General features: G+C 37.4%; 1 protein-coding gene across 1 annotated transcript in view; it reads left to right on the top strand.

The window, feature by feature from the left end:
- lama4 (laminin, alpha 4) overlaps positions 1–12,870 on the top strand; it is a 125,297-nt gene that overhangs the window by 85,645 nt on the left and 26,782 nt on the right. Inside the window, exons 24-29 of the mRNA XM_052025061.1 lie at positions 222–355; positions 2,984–3,155; positions 4,369–4,500; positions 5,366–5,505; positions 8,257–8,392; positions 10,541–10,678. Coding sequence (XP_051881021.1) covers positions 222–355; positions 2,984–3,155; positions 4,369–4,500; positions 5,366–5,505; positions 8,257–8,392; positions 10,541–10,678 — 852 coding nt within the window. The remainder of the gene's footprint in view (positions 1–221; positions 356–2,983; positions 3,156–4,368; positions 4,501–5,365; positions 5,506–8,256; positions 8,393–10,540; positions 10,679–12,870) is intronic.

Here is a 12,870-nt window from a genome sequence, read left to right on the forward strand (position 1 = left end):
TCACCTAACCACAACTTTTAATTTCTTTGTATCCTTGCAAAGCTTTCTATTTTTCATTGAATTGGCAGATTATTCATAAGCCAAAGAACAAATAAAGTCCTGCTAATGATTACAGCAGAATGACATAAAATTAATCATCGTTTCTCTGCCTGGCCTACCATATGGTTCTGGATGTTAATGGAGATGTCTTAAAAGAACTTACTGTGTTTTGTGAATCACAGCTTCCTGGGAGCTTGGACCTGCCTGGCTTTGTTGGCTGCATTGAACTAGCCACACTTAATGGTGACATTACAAGCCTTTATAATTTCAAGCAGATATACAACTTGAACACAACCATCCACAGACCTTGCACAAGGTAAAGAGATCGTTGCATGTGGCATTCTTCAACAAAGCATAACTGAAGTCTTCACTTCGTGTATGCCTGGAGCTATAAGAGATGTTTCAATGAGCTGAACCAATCTTAGTCTAGTTAGAGATTAATTTCTTAATGATCCTTCAATCTGGTTTCTGGCAGCTGCCTGGCAGTATTGTCTTCAGAGGAATAGGCCATAACATCAGATTCAAAAATTTTTACCCCTTACCGTCAAGAAGGGTGCTGAATTAATGCAGACCTTTCAAAGTAGTTTTAGTATTAGGATGCATTGCGGGTTGGACCTCCAGTCCTGATCCTGCCAGCATAAAGAATCAAGTTAAATATTTTTGATGAATATATTCAGAGCTGTGGTACTTCTCTAACACCGGACATAGAACAACAATAGGTATTGCTATGCCTCAAAGTCTCCTAGTAGCCATATGTTTAGAAACATCTTAGTCATTAAGGGTTCTCATTCCCGGTGTCGTGTTATGTTTGCGCTAAGGAGTGCAGAGTGAGAAACAGGCACAGATTCAGGGATTAGATGTAGCTCATTACTCTCTCCTGAACAAGTAAACTAGTCAAACAATGGATCTCAAGCCCACGTCAAAGGAAACTCTAGTCTTAGAGTTTCTGTTTCTTCCCAATTCTCCACTAATTCAAGTGGTTTTGTTTATGTCAGTGGACATGTAAAAAAATAATGAATGACAAAGTGTTGATACTGATAAATATCTGATACTAGCAAATCTTAGCCCAGTTTAGAACACCATCAGGTCCATGCAGCCATAAATACACTGCTGAAACTCTGTCACTTGCATATAGAAATTGGGTTCTCAGTGCTGTTGATTATAGTATCTACCCAAACTGTAAGCCAACAAAGTGTTTTCAGATAGAGAGAAGTTTAGCCAGAAAAGTTGAAAGGCAAATGCAACACTATGCCAACTTAATTTTACCTACTTGTTTGGAAACTTAATTCCCATATTGTCAATCAGCAAATACATTTTTAAAGGAATTATTCCTGGCAATGATTTTAAGGCACTAATTATTCAATGAAAGCCTAAACATCAATTTTAATTGGTCTGCAAAAGTTCATTGAAACAGTAGAATGATGTTTCCAACATTACTGTCTTGTCTGATTCAGATTGATTTTATGCAACTACAATCTGTCAAGCAGCTGTTCCTGTACCCTCTCAGGATACTGCATCATCTGGCTAAAGACTTCTTTGAGGGAAGAATGCTTAAGATACTCACAAGCATAGATGGTATTACAGAAGCAACAGCTGGGGCAATATGTTTTCCGCTTACAAATATGATTCAAACTGCACATTATAATGGATAAAACAACATTAATTGCCTGTGAATTGGATGATGATGTAATATCTTAGTGCAACAATATTTTGAGCGAGGGAATATGAAGCATGGAAATAATCATAATAGTTTCCAGATAACTGTTACCAATGTAGATCAGGCTTCAAGATAGATGCTTTCCCACAGGAAAAGTGAAAAAGAGTCAGAAGATCAGTTACCAACTCAACCTTGGAACTTTTTCAGCCTTAATCACTAAATGACAGTTCAGTGAGAACTGTATTGCACTCAAAAAGAAGCAAAGTTTGCATTCAAAATGACTAATCTAAAGATTATGGACAGTATTTCAATAGTTGCATTCACCTTTAATAAAACACTTACAGATTCAAAAATACTAAATTGCATAAGGTGCAGCCATTTGAGAAAGTAGCAAAGCACAACCTTCTCAAGGGCAATTAGGAATGAACAATAAATGCTGGTCTTGCCAATGATGCCCAGATGCTGATAATTAATTGTTAAAAAAGAATGCTGGACACAATGATATCAGTATTTGTTTACAGAGAAATGGCAAGGAATGGGACTCAAATTACTGGGAAGAGTAGAAGACCCAGGAGTAGCTTGGGTCTTGCAGGCGCTTTTGAATTTAATAGCAGGAACTCATTAGCATTTTTGTACTGCCTCTTCCCTGGTAATTGATCATATTGAGTGGCTGGAAGGTTGTCAGGCAGAAAAGCAAACAGTAGTTGGTCATGATTGAGAACCTCTTGTTATGATCTCTGGCAATCCGAAATGATCAAGGCAAGTTGTGAAGCAAGAGTGGGGCAGAGAAAGAGTAAGGAATTGTATTGGAAGATCACAAGGAAGGAGGTCGATTGGAGGATCTGAAGACCGCTAAGGGTGTGAAAGAGACCCTGAAGATTACGGCAGCAGGTTTGCTTATTCGCCCAAGTATTTAACTGCCGCAGAAAACTATATCTGTTTTGCTTTAGATGCTGAAAATCTTGAGCAGTAGGGAAACTGGCAATCAACAGTTAAATTTAAAAAGCTGCGACATATAAAGAACAGGGAGATGGAAAGCACATCTAAGTGAATCATAAAAACTCCTACCTTTGATTAATTGCTAGCGATTGACTCACATACATGTCACTTGAGATGGTACTTACATAGAGAATATTATCTCACACCAAAGGTGATAGTGCAGAAGGAACGAAAGGAGAAAATACATTAATATTGGTTTGCATGCATGCAGCAAAGTTAGTGAAAATATGTAAACTAAAATTGCACATCCTGATTAGAAACAAAAATGTTGCCTTATTTACTTTTCAGGTACAAACTTGCTTTTGCCCAAAGTAGGGCTGCCAACTTCTACTTTGATGGTTCAGGCTATGCTTTTGTGCGTAACATACAAAGGAGAGGAAAATTCAACATAGCGACTCGCTTCAGTCTGGACATTCGCACGTCAGCTGACAGTGCCCTTCTGCTACTGATGGTGAATGGGGTAAGAACAGCCATCATCTGTACAGGAATAATTTACCAATACTTTTGGACTGTAGAGAGTAAAACTTACAGGAAAACAGTAGGGAATAAGTAAGAAAATAGTACTTCAGTCACAGTGTATATTGAGAATGCAGGTCAACCTATCAGTTAAAATTAATAACAGACATTAAAATTAATGGACGAAAAGTCTCCTGCCTGACTACATTCCCCTAGTACCTGAAATGAAAATTCATAACATCCGTCATCATATTTAAGGCATGGGAATTTATTTAAATTTATTGTTGAACATTACGAGCATTTATTAAACTGCTCCCCGCTGCAATTCTATACCACCATAAACCTGCCCCATGCCACACATGCACATGCAAACACATGCTAAACTCTGCTTATGATATTACCTCTTGCTTTGTACAGTATTTTAGGTGCAATTACAGTGCTTGTATGGTTAATAAATATCACTGTGAAACTCCCTTTGTCGATATATAAAAAGAATAAAACATGCACTTATTAAACACCATTAACATAGAAAAAGGTCTCGAGTATTAACAAATGGAGAAGGAAAATCAGCACCTTTGTAAAGGATGCAGTTTAAATTATGGCAGCAAATATAGATCACTATTTTCATAAAATGTCCTAAGATAACATAAAGCCTCAACCAATCATAAGTTGAACTTGCATAGTCATTTTAATAAGACAAATTAGTCCAGAAAATTTAATGGCATGTTAACAAGTAATGGTTGTAATTCTATCATGGTCTTATAAAAGCACAATTAACATTAGTAATAGCTGTGTTAATCAAAAATATTTGCACATTCTCCATCAAATTGAAATGTTTTCATCTGATCACAATCACATCTGTTGTTTTAACTACCCTAGGGTGAGAGTTTATATATTACTCAAGAAAGTTTTCCTTCCCTTATCACTATTCCCAAGTAATCCATTTGGAATGTCTATCAGGACAATCTGCATCTATCAGAAAAAAAGACCAAATATGTAGTTTTTAGCTGACTGATTTGCTATTCAATTCAAGCATTTTTGTTTGATTTTCTTATTTTAGATTTCCTGAAATTTGTGTGTTTTTTTGTAATTATCTTTAAAAAGATTGAAACAAGGGCATTATTTTTGCACATTTGCAATCTGCATTTCAGACTGTGGATGGAATATACTTTTATCCTCTTGCTTTTAACAGAGACGATTTTGTCTCATTTTCTCAGGATATGTTCTTCAGTATGGAAATGCAAAATGGTTACATACGGTTGGTTTATGACTTTGGATTCAGCAAAGGCCCTGTCGTTCTCGAGGATACTGACAAGAGGAAGCTTATAAATGATGCAAAGTATCATGAGGTAAATGAGGTGGCAGAATTTAAAAGCAAATTGTTTCAGATCTAAAACATATTGAAGATGTAAAATTAAAGCTTTGTTTTAGCTGAATCATAGAATATTGCATTATGATTTTTGTGCACGTGACTTTTGTAATGAATGTTCTGAACTATAAAAGTTCACCTTGTTTAATTTTTCCACAGTAGAAATGTTGTCCATCCTTATTTTAGATGGTTGATTGCATGGCTCAAATTGCAAAACAAAATTATTGAAGGACAGATAAAATCATTCAGTACCAAGAAGACTGATTGTTGAAAGATGGTGTAATTTTTACATTGGCTGACCAGTTTTATGTAACTTTTAAAATGAAATGTGATAGAAAACGCACTGGGATTTTGCAAGACCACATTATCGCGTGTGTCAAAGACAATACGTTCTTCTGGATAGATTTGCATCTCTTTGTTATCCTAACCAACATTTTTCCTTCATGAATGGCACCTAAAAATAAAATTATTTGATGAATTTGTGTCTTGTTATGGGGACAGATTGCTGCCCGTTTTGTCCTTAACGATAATCCCTGTACATCAACACAAGTTATTTTAAATGTTTTAAACATTTAGATGTGTAATGTACTATATAAGTTTGTATTATTTATATTCAATGAATTGATTCCATTTTTTGACATTCCTTGAAAGTTTACACGCCATTTGGGAGAGACGAAATATGACTTAGTCCAAAGATAACTTGAACTACTTATTGTTTCAGATTTCATCGCAGGCTTGGTTTTGGCACATTTGTTTACTGCTAGACAAGCAAGCAGTGTTATGCATGATTCCTATATTTCCTGTTTGTAAGTAAGGCTGTTAAATAAATGTATTACCTCCTTCAGGTCTCATTCATTTACCATAATTACAAGAAGATAATCCTGTTGATTGACAGAATCAATGTAAAAAGTGTTGAAAATGAAAAGAAGAACATGCAATTCTCAGATGTCTATGTTGGTGGAGCCCCTGCTGAGATCTTATCAAGGTTAGTTAATGTGGAGTGTAAAGGTTTAGAAGGATATGGGCCAAATGCAGGCAAATGGGGTCTGCTCAGGTAGGCAATTTGATCAGCATGGATGAGTTGAGTTGAAAGGCCTATTTCTATGCTATATAACTCTAAGACTCTACGACATTGTATGCATTGTTATCACTCTTGCATAATATGAATAATAGTGACCTTTGTAAATTACTCTTAATAAATCACCTAAAAAGACAAATACCACACTACTAAACAATAATTTAGTATTTAATCTTTTGTTTTCCCCCTTTGTAAAGGAAAACCTATTCAAGCCAAAGAAAATCAAAAACTGCAGATGCTGGAATCTGAAACAAAAACAGAAAATGCTAGAAACACTCAGCAGGCCAGGCAGCATCTGTGGAAGGAGAAGCAGTTAATGTTTCAGATCTAAAATGATAACTCTTTCTCCTTCCATAGAAATTGCCTTTTCATGTGTTTCCAGCATTTTCTTTCTTTGCACCTATTCAAGCCTTCCACTAATGGCAGTAAAAGTATCATTATGCATGGTTTGGGAAAATTGGACATCAGCATTACACAGTACAAACGCTGGGAAGGAGGTTTTAGACCAGATTTTTCACGGTCTAGATAGTTCTGGACAAGAAGATGAAAACCAAAGGAGTTTAAGTGGATGACTGAGAAATAAAAGGTCACCAGGAGGTATAATCAGCAAGGCATGTAGTTGATCAGGATCAGAGTTCTCCCTGGTATTATCATAGTCAAAATAGTTGGATGAAGAGTAGGTTTCCAAAGGGTCTTCCAGAAGGAAACAATGTAGAAGATATGAACCACAGCCATTGTATCTGGTGCTGCCTGGCTGGTTTTAACTGATCAATACCATCTAAAGAAGCAGTAAGCACAGGAAAAGACCAATATTATGACTGAGAAACAGATGGAAAAAACAGAGAGCATGTCAAGAACATAAATAATAATTGAGGATTTTAGCTATTTGGGCTACTCAGAGTGCATTCAAAACAGTTTTTCAACAATGTATGTCCATTGTATGCAGGATTCATTGTTTGACCAGACAAAAAAAAGAGACAAAACTGGAAGACACAAAATAATCACCGTAAATTAGAGATTCGTAGTGTAAATAGAAAACAAAAACACATTGAGAATACGTGTTAGATTGAAAGTTAATTTCAAATGAATGAGAGGGAAATGTATTAATCATTCTATGCTTTGAATAGAAGCTAATTTAGTCTAAGCACTTAGCTCTAACTAGTTGATTTAATTCAGACTGTATCATTTTGTTGCAGTAACATTGGAGGTTCAGCGAGTACATGTTCAAACCTAGAATCTTTGAATCTAATTAAGTCACACGAGCAGTTACATGTATTACAAGAATTTTTATTTCTTTGTCTTATTTGTCAGTTGTAAAATTTTCATGATGCATTAGATCACAAATAACAAATGTAAAGAACAATGGTGCATGAATAGGAATTTAAAATTGTGAGGGACATGCCAATACATCCTCAACATTATGTAATGAGCACATACATGTAGTTCCATAATCTCATTTTTTGTTACTATTACTATTATTTATTGTATATAATTATTTGGGTCACCTGTGTCTCTGCTTTGCCCCACCTTCCAGCCTTGTTTATGTCACTCAAAGTATGATAATTGTAGTTAAAACTCACTCATTTTAATTAACCACTCTTCCTGAAAAAGAATGGAAATACATTGTGTCATACTATTTCGCCAATTTGCTGAGTGGGGCCCACTACCCAAATTTGTTGGTCAGACTCCACATTTGCCCTGCACTTGGATATACAAAGTCAAACTTGCTGACCAAGAGCATTGTAACCCCCTTTGGCAAGATCAGGCTAGATGGCAGGCTATTATGTATGCAGATTACATAACAAGCAAGAAAAGCTCTGCCCAGAAAGCTGCCAAGACAGCTTTCGACAGGAACAAAGCCTCTTTCAAAGCTGCATGGTTTTGGCTACTTGGTCACATAGAAGTACTTGAAAGCCAATTAGATTGTTATATTTCATTTTTTTTTAAAACTGGAAATTATGTGTTTAGATTTAAAAGCATTTAAAATGTCTTAAAATAATTTTTAAAATATTAAAAATACAAATAATTAAAATGTGTAATTTTCATTAATATTGCAATTTCCCTAACAGCTACACAAGTTCCACTAAAGTGGATAGACACAGGCACGATAGTGTAGCGGTTAGCATAATGCTTTACAGCGTCAGCGACCAGGGTTCAAATCCGGCCACTGTCTGTAAGGAGTTTATACATTCTCCCCGTGTCTGCGTAGGTTTCCTCCAGGAGCTCTGGTTTCGTCCCACAGTCCAAAGACGTACGGGTTAGGAAGTTGTGGGCATGCTATGTTGCCACCGGAAGCGTGGCGACACTTGCAGGCTGCCCCCAGAACACTACGCAAAAAGATGTATTTCACTGTGTGTTTCAATGTACATGTGACTAATAAAGATATCTTATCTTATCCCAGTGCAGGCACTGTGAGAACAATTCTCAGCATAAGTGCTAGACGTCTGCAAATTTATGCTCCATTACTAGAGTCAATGCAGAGACCAGGAGCAGAGTGTACTATCAGCCCTTCCATATTTCAATGAACAGGCACCCAAGGCCCTAATGTGCTTGCATGTAAAGGAATAACTGCCTGCGATTCACTGTGAAACTGTTGGTATTTATCAGCAAAATTCAGCCCAATGAATTTATAACTTCATTGTTTCTTTTGTTGGATAGACTCAAGTCACACATAGCTGTGGATGCAGGATTTCGGGGCTGCCTTAGGAGTTTCCAGTTCCAGAGAAGAGACTTCAATATATTAGAGGAAGAGGAGACATTTGGAGTCAGCAATGGTTGTACAGAAGATTCTCTTGTAAGTGCATTAGATATTATTGATGTGTCTAAATGTGGGGCAATATTAAATCCGGGTTTTGTGAAATTAACTGGCATGTGTAGCTTACTTCAGACAGAAAAGTAAATGAATGAAAAATATGTATTAGCTACCACATAAATTTCCTTTGTTGTCAACAACTGGAAAAACTATGAAATTCAATAATTTCATGTAACTTGATTTCTTTGCATCACAACGACCAGTTCTGTTGTGGGTTCTCCATCTGTAAGAGTTACTCAGTTTTTCTCTCTCCACTGACACAATCTGCTGGACATTTCTCACAGCTCTGATCTGCAATTCACAACTTTACATATTATTTTGTTTGCTTTCTTTCTAACTCTCCTCACTAATCTGTTAATCCCATGGTTTCATAAACAGTTTACTCTCAGGCAATCCTGACTTCACCCTCACATAGATATTCCCTCTGTCCTCTCTAAGTATCCCCCACCCTCTCTGCAACTTGTTTTCTCTCTTTCCCAGTCCTGGTGAAGGGTCTTTGATCTGACATGTTATCTCTGTTTCTCTTTCCTGACCTGCTAAGTGCTTTTATTTCCAATTAGAGTCATAATGTCACAAAATAATACAGCATGGAAACAGGCTCTTTGGCCCAACTCATCTATGCCAACCAGGGTGCCCACCAAGCTAGTCCCATTTCCCTGCATTTGGCCCATATTCCCCTAAACCCTACTATCCATGTACTTATCCAAATGTCTTTTGAATGTTGTTATTGTACCTGACTCAACCACTTTTTCTGGCAGCTCATTCCATATACACACCACCCTCTGCATGAAGAAATTGCCCCTCTGGTCCTTTTTAAATCTTTCATCACAAACCTATACCTTCTAATTTTTAGTTCTCCTTCCCTGGGAAAAAGACTATGTGCATTCACCCTACCTTTACCCCTCATGATTTTATACACCTCTATAAGGTCATCCTTCAATCTCCTACGTTCCAAGGAATAAAGTCCTAGCCTGTCCAACCTCTTCCTATAACTCAGTCCCTTGAGTCCTGCAGATTTTGAGCATCTGCAACTTTTTTTTTCAAATTTTCATTGGAACATCTGTCCTTTCTTGCTGTACCACAAAAGCTTTCGATGTTTCACTTGTGCGTCATTCAGCAGATCAAGGACAAAAACTTCTTCCAAATCTTTGCCAAAGTTATTCTGAGCACAGCTACAGCTCCAGATGTAACCATTAACTCTTTTTTAACCTCTCATTAAAAGAAAGCCAGGCAATGCTGCAGCTATCAATTGTGTGATTCCATTTGTAGGCATTAACTTAATGCTTCATTGCACTTTTGTATTAGTATGATTTTTTTTTATTTTAGTACTTCTGTCTCACTGAAATTCTACCCAACCAATTGTAAAACATGTAAATTGAATCCCCCCAAAAAACTATATTTAATGGTTAAGGTTGTGTTATAACGGATAGACACTCCAAGCAAATTAAAGCAAAATATGCAAAATTTTACAATAATAAGATAATTGCCATTAATCTTCTTCTTCTCACTCAGGATTGAGGATGGTTTGCTTCCACTTTGCTTTAGTGGTTCTGAGGTAGCTAATGAGACAAATAAGGGACCAGCACATTCTTCAGCGGGAGGGGCAGGAGAAGGCTGACAGGGCAGGTAGCTGGATGGTTTATTAGGTGGTGTGCTCCTTCTGCTGGTTTCACAGGGTCCTGTGTGTTCCCAATGCATAGACTTGAGATGCTCAATATAGCCCTTCTCCACTTTGAGAGGTCATGGGCTCGAGGTTTCCAAGAGTTAGTGAAGTTGCAGCACATTCAAGGAAGTTTTTAGCATATTCTTAAATCTTTTTTTCTCTTTCCACCTGGTAATCTCCTCCCATGACAGAGCTTGGAATACTTTTACCCCAAGGGCACTATTGCATGTGTCCTACTGAAATTAGATTCTCAGGAAGATTCAACCATCTTTTGTCACAAATCGATATGCTATCCACACAAATTTCCAGACTCTTCTGAAGTCCTTAGATGTATCGTATGCAGGGCAATCATTGACTAAAGGAAAAGTCACCCTGTGAATGAAATGTTTCTTTTGCAACTAACATGGTTTCTGGGCTTGATTGATTCTTTGCAATGTGCATTTCAATATTGTACTTCTGGTTCACAGATGTCGCGCATGGCCTATTTCAACGGTGAAGGTTTCATCTCTTCCACCGAAAAGATCACACCATTTTCAAATTTTGAAGGAGGTTTCAACTTCAGGACCTTACAATCGAATGGGCTGCTTTTCCATTACAATGAAGGAGTGAGTATCAAAGAGAAATCTTAGAGGGAATTCTATAGGAAAGTACTCTCTAACATTTTTCACAAAATATGTTTCACAAAATTTTCTTTGATTTTATAAATATGTCAGTTTTATTCCCTGAATAGAATCCTTTAGTCAAGCCTACATCCATGCTAGTCTGTTCTGTTGATGCTGCAATAGGGATTGTCTTCAGGCATTTAAAACAGTGAATGTTATAATCAATAAACAAGAAAACACACATTGTTTGTCCACCATGCTATTGATCGTAATTTGTGAATAATTATCTATTTTTGATTTTAAAGTTGTTTTGCAAAACATTGGAATTCAAGTCAAATCAAATGATCTGAATGGTTCCAATAATAGATTCTCTGAGAACTTTCACTTACAGTTAATCTCTTACTTATCACAATGCAGAAAGTGGTCATTTGACCCATCGAGTCCATGCCAGCTCCGGGCAGATCAGTCCCATTCTCCCTCTCCTTATTTCCATGCCGTCCTACAACCTATTTTCTCTCAGATTTTTTTTTAACTTACCAACATTAGGGATAATTTACAGAAGTCAATTAACCTTCCAGCACCTCTTTAATATCGGAGAGGAAACAGGAGCAATTGACAGAAACCCATATGGTCATGGGGAGATCAAGTAAACTCTGCAAAGACAGCACCTGAGGGCAGGATTGGATCCAGATCCCTTAAGATGTAAGGCAGCAGTGCTAACAGCAGCACCACATCAACAGAACAAAATGATAAAGACATTGGGATGAAATCCATCTTAGTGTTTATGCAAAGTGAGCAACAGTGAATTGGTGCTCCGGTGCGTGGATCAGAAAAAGTTAGCAGGCAGGTCCAACAAATAATTAAGAAGGCAAATGGCATGTTGGTTTTTATTGTGAATGGGTCAGAGGTTTGGTTACAGTTGTACAGGGCGTTGGTGAGGCCACACCTGAAATAGTATGAACAGTGTTGGTCCCCACACCTAAAAAAGCAGATAGTCCACTAATTCCTGGGGTGAAAGGGTTGTCCTATCATGAGAGACTATTCAACTGGGTCTGCGTTGCATGGAGTTTAGAAGAATGAGGGGTGACCTTATTCAAAGATGGAGAATCCAAAGGGGACCCTTAAGATGATAGAGGCCAGATCATTAAGGTATCAGCCATGAATGGCAGGGCAAGCTTCAGGTGCCTGGTAGCCTACTCCTGCTCCAATTTTGTGTTCTTGTGTTCACAGCCTGATTTATATTCCATTCATTTGTAGGACCCATACGAGTACCTGTAGTATCTTAAGTTGCTCCACATATTACCACCTGAAATAGATTTAAAATAACACTTGAAAATAACAGGGATCCAATTAAATCAGATCTCCAGCATTTCCAGGATCTTTGAACTTGACTTGAATGAGACTGCTGCCCTTTCTTTACATAGCAAAGGTTGTTAGAAGATGGAACTGAGGGAGTTAAATCTGTTTATCAGGTCCCCCCACTGCCTAGCTTATTCGACAGCTAACCTAGTCATAACTGTCAATATACCAAGCAAACTGATACTTATTGGCACCCCATTTGACATAAACGGAGCCCACACTGTTAAAAGGTCTGTGCACATGTGTGCATGCCTGAAAGAAAATGAGGTGATCAGGCTGAACAAGTGGTCCACATTCTCAAAGAGTAGTTATTTTTGCTTTTGGCTGGCATTTTTTTTTAAGCTCAGCTCTCTTATACAGGTGGCCAAGGGAGACACAGTTAATGAATGGAGTTAGAAAGGAACCTAATGTTGGAATGGAATTGGGCTCTGCTACCTGTCACATCCAAATTAGATGCCTGCACACCCAATAAATCTGATTCTGCTATAAGCATTGAGACCACTAATCATTTGCAATAACAGGAAGGCTCAATATTCTGCTTTAAATATTAAAATAGTCTTGCATCACCCTTAGCTTTTAAGCTGTGGTTGTTGGTTTTTATGTGGGTATTTGTCATAGTGTATGTTGGCAAGCTCTGTTGCTGCTGGCTTGAGACTAACTTCTGTCTGAGTGCAATGTAACCAACATATGACTCCAAAGGCAGAACAAAAAGCAGACTTTTCAAGACAATACGTAAATAGTAAGATATTCATGAGACTTAAAATACCATTCGTCCACATGCAAACAGCAGCCAAGTACATTATTTGTATAAAATCCAACAGGTTTCTGGCAAGTAG

This window comes from Pristis pectinata, chromosome 10 (assembly GCF_009764475.1).
Source record: "Pristis pectinata isolate sPriPec2 chromosome 10, sPriPec2.1.pri, whole genome shotgun sequence".
In the NCBI taxonomy this organism is placed as follows: domain Eukaryota; kingdom Metazoa; phylum Chordata; class Chondrichthyes; order Rhinopristiformes; family Pristidae; genus Pristis; species Pristis pectinata.